The sequence below is a fragment of the Pleurodeles waltl genome, chromosome 11 (assembly GCF_031143425.1).
Source record: "Pleurodeles waltl isolate 20211129_DDA chromosome 11, aPleWal1.hap1.20221129, whole genome shotgun sequence".
Classification (NCBI taxonomy): domain Eukaryota; kingdom Metazoa; phylum Chordata; class Amphibia; order Caudata; family Salamandridae; genus Pleurodeles; species Pleurodeles waltl.
The window spans coordinates 14914665-14932259 of NC_090450.1; the positions used below are offsets into that span (position 1 = coordinate 14914665).

The 17595-nt window shown below is 46.8% G+C and overlaps 1 protein-coding gene across 1 annotated transcript in view; it reads left to right on the forward strand.

Annotated features, from left to right (window-relative positions):
• The window catches only part of MASP1 (MBL associated serine protease 1), a 250759-nt gene extending 237972 nt beyond the window's left edge, over window positions 1-12787 (forward strand). Inside the window, exons 15-16 of the mRNA XM_069212804.1 lie at window positions 2058-2157; window positions 5616-12787. Coding sequence (XP_069068905.1) covers window positions 2058-2157; window positions 5616-5806 — 291 coding nt within the window. The 3' untranslated portion in view covers window positions 5807-12787. The remainder of the gene's footprint in view (window positions 1-2057; window positions 2158-5615) is intronic.
• Window positions 12788-17595: the final 4808 nt, after the last annotated feature.

Genomic DNA, 17595 nt, shown 5'->3' on the forward strand with positions numbered 1-17595 from the left:
GAGGTGTCACTGATTGACACTCGCCCTGGGCGCTTTAGGGCTTAAACCTGAAACGCCCAGGTCGAAGTCAATGGGTGGCGCTTCACTCGTCACCCGGGGGAGGGCCTCGAGGCACCTTTGCTGAGCCAAGGAGGTCACGCCCACAGGAGCTGTGACTTCTTCAGCCCCGCAAAGTTCAGCTCAGGCAGCCAGGTGTTTGTGCAAATCCTGCATGTCTCACTCCTGGCTGCCTGATCTCAACATGGAGAGTGTCTGTCAGGCTGACCTTTGCTCAGCCTGACAGACACTCTTCATGAGGGGCAAAAGGTGGGGGGGAGTGGCCCCTCCGCCCTAAAGGACGGGCCGCGGCTGCTGCTGGAGACTTACACCCATTTCTGGGGAGCACATTGGGAGGACCATTGTCATCTGTGGGCTACTTCAAGAGTACCTTGTCCTATTCTGACTTCAAATATTGACCATCGTCTCAATTCTGAAGATTAGATCTTGAGTATTGTGCCTAGTTCTGGAAGTCTCATCTGCAATACTATAATCATCTCTAGAAACACTGCAACAATGGTTTTTCTTGGTCTCAAGATCACATCTGGAGTATCATGTCCAGATTTAAAGGTCATGTATGGACTATTGCTTTATCTCTGCTAGTATAAAGAAAGACTGAAGACACTCCAGGGATGGGTGATTGGGTGAAGCCTAGAATTCTAGACATGCCTTACTGGTGGAAAGGCAAGATGGGGCTAAAATGAATGGATTAGAATCCTAAAGTTGGTACACATGGTAGAACAGCAGTAGACAAACTTTGTTTTGTTGTAAGTGTGTCCTTAGAACAAACAGCCGTAATAAGATTTTTTTTATGTAATTTTAGGGGTGGGGGGTTGGGGTAATTTTAGGTTTTAGGGGTGGGGTGGAGATTGGGTGGTTTTAGGTTTTATGGGGCAGGGGTCGTGGTAATTTTAGGAGTGGGGGTTGGGGTAATTTTAGGGGCAGGATGGTGTGGTTGCGGTAGTTTTAGAGGCAGGTGGGATAGTTTGGGTTTTAGGGGCAGGAGTGGGGGGTTGGGTGATTTTAGGTTTTATGGGTGGGGGTCGCGTTAATTTATTTTGGGGCGGGGTGGGGGTTGGGGTGGTTTTAGGTTTTAGGGGCAGGGTGGGGGTTCCGGTAGTTTTAGGGGCGGGGTGTGGGGTTGGGGTAGTTTTAGGTTCTGGGGCGAGGGTTGCGGTAATTTCAGGGGAGGGTGGGGGGTTGGGATGGTTTTAGTGGCGGGGTGGGGGTTGCAGTAGTTTTAGGGGTGGGTGGGGGGTTGGGGTAGTTTAGGTTTTAGGGGTGGGGTGGGGGGTTGGGGTGGTTTTAGTGCAGGGTGGGGAGTTGCAGTAATTTTAGGGGCTGGGTGGGGGGTTGGGGTGGTTTTAGGGTCAAGGTGGGGGTCGTGGTAATTTTAGGTGCGGGGTGGGGGGTTCGGGTAATTTTAGGTTTCAGGGTCGGGGTGGGGGGGTCGCAGGAGTTTGAGGGGTGGGGGTGGGAGGCCAGGGGGTCGCATGCTGGAACCATGAATGCCATTCCATGCCTGCCTTTACCAGGAATGCCTTTACAATGAAAAATCGTTGTTAAGGCATTCGTGGTAAAGTCATTAGTGGTAACAACGCGGTCGTTGTTCCGACCGCATTGTTCGGGCATGCGTGGTTCACACGCGCGTTGTTCCGACATACATTCGGTTTGGTGTGGGTGCAAATAGTTAATAGTAGGATTAGGTAGAGTTTGGGAAAAAACATTAGAAAACTCTGGATTAAACAACCAGCAAAAACACAAAACCATCTAAAAAATCTTGGGATAAACCCTGGAAGAAACATATTGAGAAAACCAGTGTAAATCTGAAGGCAGTGGAAGGTCACTGTGTCGAGAGGAAGCAGAGAAATGGCCCTACCTATCCACCGAGAAATTCTATGTTTCTTTACCTGGTATTGTTTTATTGTTTATTGAACTGCTTCTACATTCTTCACAAAAAGAAAACAACACAAAAAACTGTCAAATTGTATTTTCAATTGTGACTTGTGTGTCCCTTTCAGATTGAAGTTCCTGTGATAGACCTGAAGGTGTGCATGCAGACCTATGCCGCCCTGAACATGAAGGTCACAGATGAGATGCTGTGTGCAGGCGAGAAGAAAGGTGAGGAGGGGCCTGCGGCGGGGTGTCGTGTGTGGAGCACCTGGCCAACAGTTCATGGTACAGTGCACCTCAGGACATACCTTCCATGGTCAGGATGGGCCTGCCCCAGGTGTTTTGTTTAGTCATGATTTGTATTTCAACCAGTGATGCTGACCAGAGCAACAAGACACCACATCACCAGCTGTGAACACATGTGGGTGTGTGGCAGGTGTGTGGGAGGAGAGCAGCAGTGATATTGAGATACATTTCACACATAGAATACACATGATACTATAACTGTTCACAGCGGTGGTTCCCAAACTGTGGTTGGGGGACCCCTGGGGTCCACGAAGCCTTCTCAGGTGGTCCGCGACTGCTTAGAAAATTAAATAATATGAACAAATATAGACAGATTAGGTTCCAAGCTTCCAGTAATGACTCAGTGAGGGGTCCCCGGATTCCAATGATGATTCAGTGGGGGTCCCTGGGTTCCATCAATGATAAAGTGGAGGTCCACAGAAGTCAAAAGGTTGGGAACCACTGGTTTACAGGTTTTCATTTGGGGGGTCTATAATTGGAAGATTAGCAGGGGTGAAGGGCTCATGTTCATAGTCAGCAGTAATCAGATTTGTTGGGTCTCAAGTCCAACGCAGGGTGCTTTGAGGTTTCCGGAGGATGTCTTGAGGGAGGGGGGGCTTGTGAGGATGTTGGTCCATGAGAAGTGAATTCCAATGGAGGGTGCCCAGAAGGCGGGGCAGCAAACTCTAGATGGGGCATGGGATGCTTTGCTTTGGTTTGGTGATGTGACTAGAAGATCACAAGGTTTGTCAGAGGAGTAGCTACCAGCAGTTGTTGAGAGATCCTGTCAGCTCTCATGTGCAGCCTTCTTCTGAGGGGTTATTAGATTATCAGACTGTATACAGGTGAGAAACCTGGACCTGTGTCAAGGAGGTGTGGAATGTGTATGCCAGGCCAGGTTTAGTGAGGTCCTTCCGGGGAAGTTTGGTAAGTGAGACACTGAGTTCTACCAGGGTCCTAGCAAGAGGCTTCGGCAATAGTCAGTTCTACTCACAGTCAGAGTATTGGGCAGGCGAGAGCTCATTTATGTGAGAGAGAGCGTGTGTACGTGTGGTCTTGTATGTATGTGAAAGCATGTGTGTGAGTGAACTTAGAGGTCATATGGCGTGTGATATCACTTCCTCTACCCCTGGCCTTTTGGTGATTTGACATTCCTGGCTGGGAGGCCATGGTGTCCTCCTCGTCGTCAGTGTAGAATATGCAGGCGGGAAAAGGTCTACATATGTTGCCCAGCGCACACCATACACAGCTGGTTACTGGTTGGGCCCGAGCCACGAGCATCTCTCATCCCTTTAATGGATCCCCTCGGGCCACGCCCCTGTGTAGGATTGCATGTGGGTCAGGCCCTCCTTAGGTCCTGCCGGGGATTCACTACCGGGTTCACATGTAGGGTGACCAGATGTCCCGGATTTTCACCTTTTTTAGGCAAATTTAGTCCCAGTTTTTGGAGAGAGACAACTGAAAATAGAGGGAGGCGTGCTTCTGTGTGTATTTTCATAGAGCCTCTTCGGTGATTATACGTAGATTCGGGCAGTTCTTTAAGTTGAAACGTAAAAGTGCAGGTACTTACTCTTTAGACTACCTGTTTCTCCAAAGAAGACTCTCCCATTAGATGTATGGTATCCGTCCTGAGAAGTGCTGGTACTTTCCCATTATATGTATGGTATCCGTGCTGAGAAGTGCCGGTACTCTCCCATTAGATGTATGGTATCCGTGCTGAGAAGTGCCGGTACTCTCCCATTAGATGTATGGTATCCGTGCTGAGAAGTCCTGGTACTTTCCCATTAGATGTATGGTATCCGTGCTGAGAAGTGCCAGTACTATCCCATTAGATGTATGGTATCCGTGCTGAGAAGTGCCGGTACTCTCCCATTAGATGTATGGTATCCGTCCTGAGAAGTGCTGGTACTCTCCCATTATATGTATGGTATCCGTCCTGAGAAGTGCATGTACTCTCCCATTAGATGTATGGTATCCGTGCTGAGAAGTGCCGGTACTCTCCCATTCGATGTATGGTATCCGTGCTGAGAAGTGCCGGTACTCTCCCATTAGATGTATGGTAGCAGTGCTGAGAAGTGCTGGTACTCTCCCATTAGATGTATGGTATCCGTGCTGAGAAGTGCTGGTACTTTCCCATTATATGTATGGTATCAGTGCTGAGAAGTGCCGGTACTCTCCCACTATATGTATGGTATCCGTGCTGAGAAGTGCCGGTACTCTCCCATTAGATGTATGGTATCAGTGCTGAGAGGTGCCGGTACTCTCCCATTAGATGTATGGTAGCAGTGCTGAGAGGTGTCGGTACTCTCCCATTAGATGTATGGTAGCAGTGCTGAGAAGTGCCAGTTCTCTCCCATTAGATGTATGGTAGCAGTGCTGAGAAGTGCCGGTACTCTCCCATTAGATGTATGGTAGCAGTGCTGAGAGGTGTCGGTACTCTCCCATTAGAGGTATGGTATCCATGCTGAGAAGTGCCGGTACTCTCCCATTAGATGTATGGTATCAGTGCTGAGAGGTGTCGGTACTCTCCCATTAGATGTATGGTATCCATGCTGAGAAGTGCCGGTACTCTCTCATTAGATGTATGGTATCCATGCTGAGAAGTGCATGTACTCTCCCATTAGATGTGTGGTAGCAGTCTGAGAAGTGCATGTACTCTCCCTTTAGATGTATGGTAGCAGTGCTGAGAAGTGCCAGTTCTCTCCCATTAGATGTATGGTAGCAGTCTGAGGAGTTCCCGTACTCTCCCTTTACATGTATGGTAGCAGTGCTGAGAAGTGCAGGTCCTCTCCCATTAGATGTGGGTAGCAGTCTGAGAAAGTCACATCAACATTGCTGCCGGCTCGTAATAGAGCCGGCGGTAATGCTGATGTGCAGCGGGTGCAGTAGCACCCGTCACGCATTTCACTGCCCGAAATTCGGGTAGTGAAATGCGCGACGGGGCTATGCCTGGGGGCCCTTGCACTGCCCATGCCAAGTGGCACCCCAAGTCCCCTTACTGACAGCCTTTCCATGGCTGTGTTTACCGCTACGGACAGGCTGGCGGTCGGAAACTCATAATCCCCAGGGCAGCGGTGCTTGCACCGCTGCCCTGGGGATTATGACCGCCAGGCGGAAGCCTGACGGTATGTTGGAGGGGCCGGCGGTATGGCCGTGGCTATTGCGCCACGGTCATAATAGCTGGCGGAACACCGCCAGCCTGTTGCCGGTGTTACCGCCAGCTTACCGCCGGCCGCTAGGGTCGTAATGACCCCCATAGTGTTAGGTGAGCACCCACACAAACGTACTGCATCTGCAAAAAAGCTGTGTGATTGCCACATAACCCCAAAAAAGGGCAAAGGTTCTGCAGACAATGTCCCATGCTACCTACAATTGAGTCCTTTCTTTATTTCTCTGCCCAGGTGGGAAGGACGCCTGCTCAGGTGACTCCGGCGGCCCAATGGTGACGCTCAGCGCTTCGCAGAGGCGCTGGTTTCTCGCCGGCATCGTCTCCTGGGGGGTCGGCTGTGGAGAGCAGGATCGTTACGGAGTCTACGCTGATGTTCTGAAGAACTTGGCCTGGATTAAGGAAAAAAGTGGAGTGAAGTATTGACGTCTACAAATGGCACCCGGCCACGTGGCCAGAGCTGGAGCGCCATCTTATCGGGCGAGCTTCAGACAGAAACCACTCGCCATGCTGCGGTGTCAGCAGCACAGAAACCACTCTCAGGGGCAAAGGCTCGTCAATTTCCCCCGGGAAACCTGCTCATGATTAGTGAAATGATTGAAAAACGCACCACCTGGGGGACTGGCTGATTTTGTAATTATTTTGCGTGAGGCGAAATGAATAAGGGTGCCTTATTAAAAGGGGGTGAGGTAATCTCGATAGAGCAAACATGCTTCTGGGCTTATGAAACTTATAGCAAATGTAAGGGCTTATTTCACAAGAATTTAATGGATCTTGGCGGATATTAACTCTTTCTATACTTCTGCTGTGAGCCCTCTCAAATGCCTTCTTCCTTTTAAAACTTTAACCTCAGATCACCTACATGACTAACTCTTTCCATGACTCTGCCACCAGGGGAATGGCGTTGCCAACGTGTGCTGAGTTTACACCATGACTCCACCACTAGCGCCCGTATTTCAGAAAAGTGTTGCTTCATTACATAAAGCGCCACTTTTCTTGCGCCCCCCCCCAGTGCCACCATGGGTGCGCCATACTAATGATATGGTGCACCATGGCGCACATTAGGATCAATAGCGTGATAATTTAGCGTGGTACTTTGCAGGATTAGCGCCAAAAATGTTGGTGCTAATCCTGCAAAGTACATAGAGGCCCATTAAATGGTATGCCTCAATTTAACGCCTGCTCTGAACAGGCATTCGAAATGACGCAAAACATGGCGCAGTGGAATCTCGTAGATTCCACTGCGCCATTTTTCTGGGCCTCCTAACGGAGTATCGTCCCTCCCCCCCCTTGCATACATTATGCCTGGCGAAAGCATAATGTGGTGGAAAGGTTTACAAAGTGACACAATGCATGCATTCCACCACTTTCTAAATTTGGCGGGAGGTTGCCAACCTAACGCAGCATAAGCGTAACAAAAATGACACTAACGTGGCGCTGGGTGGTGCTAGGCCATTCTTAAATCTGGGCCCAGGTGTTATATCAACATGTATTCAGTTTTTGTGATAACTCTACCACTAGTTGTATGGTTTCATCAATATGTGTTAAGTTTGCACCATGACTTTGACACCAGGTGTATGGCCTTGCCAACATGTGTTAAGTTTGCATCATGACTCTACCACAGGTGTATGGTTTTACCAACATGTGTTGAGTTTGTGTCATGGCTCTACCACTAGGTGTATGATTGTACCAAAGTGTATTGAGTTTGCGCCATAACTCTACCACTAGTTGTATGGTTTTACCAACATGTGTTGAGTTTGCATCATGACTCTACCACTAGTTGTATGGTTTTACCAATATGTGTTGAGTTTGCAGTATGACTCTACAACTAGGTATATGGTTTTACCAACATGTGTTGAGTTTGCAGTATGACTCTACAACTAGGTACATGGTTTTACCAACATGTGTTGAGTTTGCACTATGACTCTACAACTAGGTGTATGGTTTTACCAAAATGTTGAGTTGGCACCATGACTCTACCACTAGGTGTATGGTTTTACCAACGTGTGTTGAGTTTGCGCCATGACTCTACCACCATGTGTATGGTTTTAACAACGTGTGTTGAGTTTGAGCCAGGACTCTACCACTAGGTGTATGGTTTTACCAACATGTGTTGAGTTGATGCCAGGGCTCTACCACTAGGTGTATGGTTTTACCAACGTATGTTGAGTTTATACCATGACTCTACCACCAGGTGTATGGTTTTACCAACGTGTGTTGAGTTTGCGCCATGACTCTACCCCTAGGTGTATGGTTTTACCAATGTGTGTTGGGTTTTCAGGCACCCGTGACCTTAGTGATGTCTTGGTGTCTTTCCACGCTGGTCTTTAGTTACCTAGGAGAGCCCGTTACGTTAGGCCATTGCCTTGGAAGGAATCCAGCTTGGACTGACATGGAAACACTCTACCCAGTTCCTAAAATATCCTAAATGTGCCCCCAAAGCTTTACTCCTTCGGTGGTTGAGGACATATGAATCTTTAGAAGTCACAAAAGTATCCCAGGAACTCCTGGAGACCAGAGACAGTGGTCCCTGTCCAGAACACTCCTGAAGATGTTTGTGATTTCCAGATTAGGTACCTGCAAAGGCTGTTCCGTGTTCACAGGTGTGCGTAATGTACAAACACACAATTAAGAAGGAGTATTACCTTCACATTATTGTAATCAGTTGTACTTTTTTTCTCCACAGGGTACATTTTTCTCACTGTGGATAGGTCCCTTCCTCTACAGACCCACTCTTTTTTGGGGTGCTTCTTTCCCATTCGTAGCCTCGATGCACGCTTACTCCTACCCTCCCTTTGCAGGAGTAAATGAACCGTTTCCGGATTGAAACTTGGTAGGGACAAAGTTTGAGCACTCCCACACGCTGGAGTTTGTAGGGGCCCAAATGTTCCTAGGCATCCGTCTCTGGTGCGCTGTACCTCGCCTCTTGGGAAAGGTTTACTCATGCGCAATACTGCACCTCACTAGGGTAACATCATGCACGAGTACATTACAGTACGGGTGCAAATCACATTTTGTGAATTTTAAAATGGAATTTGCACTTGTAGGTCAAACCATGAGCAAACTGGCTTCAGTCCTGCTGAGAAGCGTTGTATGCAAACATACAGAGTCCTGCTGAGAAGTGTTGCACACCAAACATACTGAGTCCTGCTGAGAAGTGTTGTATACAAACACAGAGTCCTGCTGAGAAGTGTTGTACACCAAACATACTGAGTCCTGCTGAGAAGTGTTGTATACAAACACAGAGTCCTGCTGAGAAGTGTTGTATACCAAACATACTGAGTCCTGCTGAGAAGTGTTGTATGCAAACATACTGAGTCCTGCTGAGAAGTGTTGTATGCAAACACAGAGTCCTGCTGAAAAGTGTTGTATACCAAACATACCGAGTCCTGCTGAGAAGTGTTGTATACCAAACATACCGAGTCCTGCTGAGAAGTGTTGTATGCAAACATACAGAGTCCTGCTGGGAAGTGTTGTATACAAACACAGAGTCCTGCTGAGAAGCGTTGTATACCAAACATACTGAGTCCTACTGAGAAGTGTTGTATACAAACACAGAGTCCTGCTGAGAAGCGTTGTATACAAACACAGAGTCCTGCTGAGAAGTGTTGTATGCAAACATACTGAGTCCTGCTGAGAAGTGTTGTATATCAAACATACAGAGTCCTGCTGAGAAGTGTTGTATACCAAACATACCGAGTCCTGCTGAGAAGTGTTGTATGCAAACATACAGAGTCCTACTGAGAAGTGTTGTATACAAACACAGAGTCCTGCTGAGAAGCGTTGTATACCAAACATACTGAGTCCTACTGAGAAGTGTTGTATACAAACACAGAGTCCTGCTGAGAAGCGTTGTATACAAACACAGAGTCCTGCTGAGAAGTGTTGTATACAAACACAGAGTCCTGCTGAGAAGTGTTGTATACCAAACATACTGAGTCCTACTGAGAAGTGTTGTATACAAACACAGAGTCCTGCTGAGAAGCGTTGTATACCAAACACAGAGTCCTGCTGAGAAGTGTTCTATACAAACACAGAGTCCTGCTGAGAAGTGTTGTATACCAAACACAGAGTCCTGCTAAGAAGTGTTGTATACAAACACAGAGTCCTGCTGAGAAGTGTTGTATACCAAACATACTGAGTCCTGCTGAGAAGTGTTGTATATCAAACATACAGAGTCCTGCTGAGAAGTGTTGTATATCAAACATACAGAGTCCTGCTGAGAAGTGTTGTATATCAAACATACTGAGTCCTGCTGAGAAGTGTTGTATGCAAACATACAGAGTCCTACTGAGAAGTGTTGTATACAAACACAGAGTCCTGCTGAGAAGCGTTGTATACCAAACATACTGAGTCCTACTGAGAAGTGTTGTATACAAACACAGAGTCCTGCTGAGAAGCGTTGTATACAAACACAGAGTCCTGCTGAGAAGTGTTGTATACAAACACAGAGTCCTGCTGAGAAGTGTTGTATACCAAACATACTGAGTCCTACTGAGAAGTGTTGTATACAAACACAGAGTCCTGCTGAGAAGCGTTGTATACAAACACAGAGTCCTGCTGAGAAGTGTTGTATACAAACACAGAGTCCTGCTGAGAAGTGTTATATACCAAACATACTGAGTCCTACTGAGAAGTGTTGTATACAAACACAGAGTCCTGCTGAGAAGCGTTGTATACCAAACACAGAGTCCTGCTGAGAAGTGTTGTATACAAACACAGAGTCCTGCTGAGAAGTGTTGTATACCAAACACAGAGTCCTGCTAAGAAGTGTTGTATACAAACACAGAGTCCTGCTGAGAAGTGTTGTATACCAAACATACTGAGTCCTGCTGAGAAGTGTTGTATATCAAACATACAGAGTCCTGCTGAGAAGTGTTGTATATCAAACATACAGAGTCCTGCTGAGAAGTGTTGTATATCAAACATACAGAGTCCTGCTGAGAAGTGTTGTATACCAAGCATACTGAGTGCTGCTGAGAAGTGTTGTATACAAACACAGAGTCCTGCTGAGAAGTGTTGAATACCAAACATACTGAGTCCTGCTGAGAAGTGTTGTATGCAAACATACTGAGTCCTGCTGAGAAGTGTTGTATACAAACACAGAGTCCTGCTGAGAAGTGTTGTATACCAAACATACTGAGTCCTGCTGAGAAGTGTTGTATGCAAACATACTGAGTCCTGCTGAGAAGTGTTGTATACCAAACATACTGAGTCCTGCTGAGAAGTGTTGCATACAAACACAGAGTCCTGCTGAGAAGTGTTGTATACAAAGCATACTGAGTCCTGCTGAGAAGTGTTGTATACAAACACAGCGTCCTGCTGAGAAGTGTTGTATATCAAACATACAGAGTCCTGCTGAGAAGTGTTGTACATCAAACATACAGAGTCCTGCTGAGAAGCGTTGTATACCAAACACAGACAGTCCTGAGAGGAATTGCTGTATACCAAGTGTACGGTGTCCTGCTAAGAAGTGTTGAATATCAAACAAACTGGATCCTGCTGAGAAGTATTGTATCCCAAACAAACTGGATCCTGCTGAGAAGTGTTGTACATCAAACATACAGAGTCCTGCTGAGAAGCGTTGTATGCAAACATACAGAGTCCTGCTGAGAAGTGTTGTATATCAAACATACAGAGTCCTGCTGGGAAGTGTTGTATATCAAACATACAGAGCCCTGCTGGGAAGTGTTGTATATCAAACATACAGAGTCCTGCTGGGAAGTGTTGTATATCAAACATACAGAGTCCTGCTGAGAAGTGTTGTATATCAAACATACAAAGTCCTGCTGAGAAGTGTTGTATACCAAACTCAGACAGTCCTGAGAGGAACTGTTGTGTACCAAGTGTACGGTGTCCTGGTGAGAAGTGTTGAATATCAAACATCTCAGATCCTGTTGAGAAGTATTCTATCCCAAACAAACTGGATCCTGCTGAGAAGTGTTGTATATCAAACATACAGAGTCCTGCTGAGAAGTGTTGTATATCAAACATCCAGAGTCCTGCTGAGAAGTGTTGTATATCAAACATCCAGAGTCCTGCTGAGATGTGTTGCATATTAAACATACAAAGTCCTGCTGAGAAGTGTTGTATATCAAACATACAAAGTCCTGCTGGGAAGTGTTGTATATTAAACATACAGAGTCCTGCTAAGAAGTGTTGTATATCAAACATACAAAGTCCTGCTGAGAAGTGTTATATACAAACATACTGGATCCTGCTGAGAAGTGTTGTATACCAAACTCAGACAGTCCTGCGAGGAATTGTTGTATGCCAAGTGTACAGTGTCCTGCTGAGAAGTGTTGTATACAAACACCCATGCTGAGAAGTGTTGTATACCAAATGTACAGGGCCCTGCTGAGAAGTGTTGATAGTTTTTAATTCAACAAGGAAGCTGACCCCAGTAATGCGGGTAATATGCCTTTAAAGGTACACAAATGCTTAGGGGAGGTGTAGGTACTATGCACATAATTTAGACTTTGGTGGAGTGACTATTCTGTGACACAAAGGAGCACAAGGCCATGCATTGTGCTGCTATGTTATTTTTTGTTACAAACCAATTAAATTCACATTTTGTTGGTTTGTAAATCTCAAATAGGGGATTGCCTCGGGTCTGTGGTAAAAAGGTAAGAAAAGCCTGACGCCAAACCTTTGTAAATCTGGGCCTAGATTTTTAGCTTGTGTGTGAACCTTCTGCACAGTTGAGATCTAGTTTGGCTTTTTCAATCTGCCAGGGATATGGGCGCCTTTGTTTGTGTTTTTGAAGAGGGTAGCAATGCCTGTGTAGGCTAGGCAGAGCCTGACAAAGCCTCTTGGCATATCCAAGCACTCATGTAACAATAGCCACCGCAGCCCCCGCGGTGTGGGGAGGCCCTGAGCTCCATGGGGGCCCCTCAGCACAACACACCGTGATCGGGTGGCGGCCCCCCGTGGGTCAAGTTTCATTGCCACTGCCTCCAAGGACTTGCCCCCTCTAAGGTCCCTCAGGGCTGCTCATCATTGATATCCTCAAAGGCCCAGACTCACTCTCCAGGCCCCACCCACTCCGACGCCCCACCTCCTCTCTCACATGGTGGACATTTTTTCAAGGTTTGGCAGGTCTGCTTCAAGGATCACCCTCAGATGGAAGTTTAAAGGCCAGCGTTTACAAGCCACTATCGGTGCCCACCACAGATGTAATATTCGCAGATGTTGCCAACTCATCAGTATTTGTTTTTGCTTCCTCACAGTGCAATCGATGAAGAGACTTGGCAAGCCTGACTTGTCAATCAGGGGGAAATATATGCTGCTCTAAGTGCATTGTTATCAAATTAAAGTTTTAAACGTTTCAGTATTATTTTCATGTTCACATGACTAATAAATGTGATGTCATGACTTCTGTGTAAAAATGATATTTTTGTTGAACCTTCTAAACAAATAAAGTTTAATAAAGTGGGGGCCGGAGTGCCCCTTAGTCTGTTGTATTACAAGCCTCTTTGTTCTGATTGCTGTAACCACTCATGAGTTGGTGTGTGCAGTTTTCCATTTATGTCACGCCTGTACTGGATGTATGTGTCATGGGTATGATGCCTCTGCACAGGTTACCTGCACAGTGAACATGTGCACACCTAGGGGAAACCTTCCTGAAGGACAGGCTCAAGGTAGTTCTTGCAGCAGGCCAGGTTTTCTCAGGAGATGGTCCATTATATAGCTTAGACAGCATGTATTACAGGAAAATATCTATTGTTATGTAATATGTAACATCACTTAGAAAATACTATCAAAACCAAAGTGGTACCCAGTCTAAAAACACCATTTGTGCAATTAGATGCCTGTTACCTAGTGCACTGATAGCAGCTATGACATATGATCAGGACCACAGGAATTATGCGGCAGAAGGGGGCCAACTTATGCGGTAGTTTATGTAACCAGAAAAGGCAAATTATGCTGCACGATGTGGCACATTTTCTGGTATTATTACTTGATTATGTTTTCATTTTTAGACTTGTTAACACTATTTGGGCATTGGTTGGACCTCACTGGCACCAGTTAAACACCCAAATATAGCAATAACCAAAATAAATTTAACAGGTCAACCTTTGTAAAGGGCCTTCCGCCGCACTGCAACACACGCTCCTGCATTTGAGTAACTTTTGAACCACTTGAATTAGAAACAATTTTTTTTTGTTAAAAACAGCAGATTATGTGACATGTTTTGGATTATGTGGCAAATGCAGCTTATGCGGAAAACACTGCAGATGCACAATCGCATAATTCAAGCGGCCCTGGCTATGGTCCACATTTTGCATCTAATCTGCTAATGCGCATTCTAGTGTTGTGCACGTTCATTTCTGGATTCCTTCTCACGTCACATTTCTTACTTGCTCTCCTGCATAGCACCCAGAACCCTGACACAAAGATCAGGATGGGAGAAAAGGGATGCTCCAGGGCCTGGTGTGTACCCATTGCCTCCGAGTAGAAACTGGGAGGACTCTTCTCCTTTCAGAGTGAACAGCAAGGAGTCCACCATGTGCAAAGTTAGCCACTTGTTTGTTGGGGTGTGTGTGGGGGGGGGAGGTATGTGTGTGGGGGGTATGGCCTTTCTATGGTGTTCAAGTCCCTAAACTGGGAGGCCCTAAACTGGGAGGCCCGTGGACAAGCTGGGAGTCAGGGGAGAGATCTGCACAACTGAGATAACCTCCCACCATTGAGTTCATGCACAGGCCCTGGTGTAGATGTGATCTCATAAGACACCTCCAGATAAGAAGTACACCTCATTGCCTTGGTGAAGACAACCTTTAGTAAACTAGTACCTGGTTTAAACCACCATGCTTGAGACACAAGAGCAGGTTAACCTGCTTGGAGATTAAAAATGCTTTGTTACCTACTAGACTAGAAAATGATAGGTTGCCTGCTGGAGACCGCATGCTTGGCCGTCTCCATCTCTATTCTGAACTCTTGCCTACAGCATCCTTCTTCTATCTAGTAGCACCTGGTACCAGAGGAGAAGTCCACTTGGGTTCTGGACCCATCTCCTGAGAAGAGCTTGCCTGCTCCAAGAACTTGCTTCAAGAAACCTGAGTGTTCTGGGGCAAAGGACAGCCTGTCCCTTGGAAGGTGGTGATAGCCAGGAAATGAGCTTACCCCAGTATCCTCAGTGCTGAGTAGGGTGAGAAGTGCCTTAGCCTAGATAGGACTCCTCTGAGGGACTGCCAAGTGGGACTTGGTAAGTAGAGTTAGTACTGAAGAAAAAGACAACTTTTACAGCGCTGGTTCCAATCTTTCAAAACTGAAATCCTCAAGTGTCAGGACCTTCCATTGAAAGCTGGCATTTGAGTCAAGCCCAGTCTGCTAAATGTATTGCCAGTTTGACACCATTAATTCAGCATTACCTGGAGTCCAGAGTCTTGGGGTGACTCTCTTTGACGTGACCTCACGGGATCTTCCCCACGTTACAGCAGCGATGACCTGAAGACTCGGCAACTGCGGGAGAACATTCATCCTTCAATTTGCTACCAAGTGGTTCCACGCTTTCAAATCATCCGTGTGACGTTTTCAAGCCAGGGCACCAATATGGCATCCTATATCTTCAAACCTTCTAGTTGACTCGCCATGGACCCAGCAATGCATCAACAGTGGGACCCTGTGGTTTGAGCCCCCGATCATAATTTAAACTGAATTTAAATGTGAACTCTGGATGAATCTAGAGTATTTTTGGCCTATTGTTAAAGTTTTAACTAACTTTGCCCGGAGTTTTTTTTTATGTGGGTTAAAGCGTATTGTCTAAGCAGTTGCTGCCCAGGTACTATAATACCTCCTCTGGGGATAGCCTCAACCTTAAGCTAGGCTACGTAGCTACTTAGGATGACCCAAAAATTCCTAATAGAAGCTAATTATGTGGGTCAAAGTGTTTGAGCATTGTATGGGCTCATTGGAGGTCAGATTAGACTCTGGCCTCCCTCCCACAGTCTAACAGTCCCATTCCTAAGAATCATGGTCCTGGGTATTTTATTCTAGAGGGGTTGGAGCAGTAGAGTTGTGGCTTCCTGATCTTTGCCAAGGGAGATGAGATGTTTCTCTCTGATGTCTGCCAGACCAGTCAGTTCTTCTCAAGGGCTGAATCCCAACTAGTCACCATGAAGAACTGGGCTTTGCCTCAGATATTCTTGCCGCTGCTTTGCCACTTCTCTTTCCAAGATATCAAGGGTAGTAGAACTGAGATCACAGCATTTTCTGTAAACCATCCAATGACATTGCAGGAAGTGATATTACATGAACTGTGACCCCCAGGAAGTGCCATCAAATGATCTTTGACTAAGATAATATTACTTAAAGGATTTTGAAAGCCAAACATGATGTCTTCAGCTATTCTTTTTGATGAATTAGGTGGATTTTATTAGAATGGCACGAAGATATTTCCTGAGACATACAATATTCAACATTTCCATGTTTACAGCTGAAAGGGGTGAAAAAATCTTGAATCGTGATTTTGGTTGTTTAAAAGGACTTAGGCCGTCATAATGAACATTGGCGGCTGAGCCCGCCATGCCGGTGGCGGCGGTAATGACGGTCACCGGCATGGCTGGCTCAGCTGCCAAATAATGAAGGCTGTGGGGACCGCCACAGGCGGCCTTCCACCACCGCCAGGCTACTGCCAGCAGGCAGCCTAACGATGGCGGAAATCATTATCCGACAGGACAGTGCTGCAAGCAGAGCTGCCATCTGGATAATGATCCCTTTTCATCCAGCCTTTCCCTGGCAGGTTCCCCCGCCAGGGAAAGGTTGGCGGAAAGGGTGCTCCAGTGCCCCCCTGGGGGCCCCTGCACTGCTCATGCACTTGGCATGGTCAGTGCAGGGGCCCCCGTGCAGTGCCCCGTCGCGCAGTTCACTGCTCAATTTACAGGCAGTGATCTGCGCGACGGGTGCTGCTGCACCCGCCGCACACCAACATTGGTGGTGGCTCCAGTTAAGGCCCTTTTCCCTGCTGGGCCGCTGGGGAAAACATTCTTGCGGCCAGCGGGGGGGGGTTCGTCACGCTGGCGGTCTTCTGTTGACCTCCAGCGCTGATCTCAGAGGTCTTTGCAGCCAAGATCATAATGAGGGCCTTAGTTTTACACCCTCAAGTCTCTCTTCAACTATATTTTGGTTCCTTACTGAATACATGTTTTACCACTGCTTGTAACACTTTACAAGCATTTTCCAGAAAAATGTAATACAGTTTTATCCCTTACTGTGCACTAAATATTACATTTCAGATTCTAAAGTAAGGCATTAGGGCTGGTTTTACAGTTACACACCAAAGATATTTCTACAATGATTACATTGAATGAAAAGTAGACTTACCACTCACTGTGTCCAGGATTTCGTTTTGTTGCTCTCGAAGGGCCTGATTTAGATTTCAGAGGAGGGGCTACTGCGACAGTGACGGATATCCCGTCCGCCCAAATTCTAAATCACATAGGAAACAATGGCATTTATTTTTTGGCGGACAGGATATCCGTCACCGTTGTGACGGAGTAACCCCTCCCCCCGAAATCAAAACATTCAGTCTTCAAGAAAAAAAGAGTCCATCTATCCGGCTGCCCTCGGGATGCCTTCTTGTGGAATGAAGGACAGTTTAACAATCATGGCTCTCGGATGTCTGTCTTGCAGTTGTCTTCTCTGGCTCGCTCGGTGCGCCCGTTCTTGGCCCACTGTGTTTCCTCCTTAAAGTTAAGAACCTGTACAAAGGAGCTCCAGACATTCTATGTTGTGTGACCCCTCAGCTTCGGCTGTGGCATCCTGGACCTCCCCCCTATCCGTAGAGGTGTCGGGATCCAATCTGCTCGACCCCAGCCTAGTTAGGTGGAGTGTATACAGGAACAGCAAACCAGAGGACATTCAGGGAATTTCCCAAGACCAGGAAAACACCTCTGCACCATGAAGATTCAATCCCTCATGTCTCGTGGACTCCTCCCTTTGACGTATGTCCACCTTCCAGGCTTTAATGCATCACCAACAAGGGCAAAGGGATAATTGATTGGGTGGGCCAGATCTTGCTTCCATTGGAGGTTAGGCAGCATCTGCCTCCAGAGACTTTCATTCATGTCGGACACTGGCAACCTCAAAGGCCTTGTACAATTCTCCAAAAGGTGGCATCCTGTGAAACTTCCTTTGGGTGGGCACGTGACCCTAGGTTTGCCATCGCCACCACATAGCAGTCTGCCTTGGCTCTGCGCTCCTCCTCATCTTGGCAT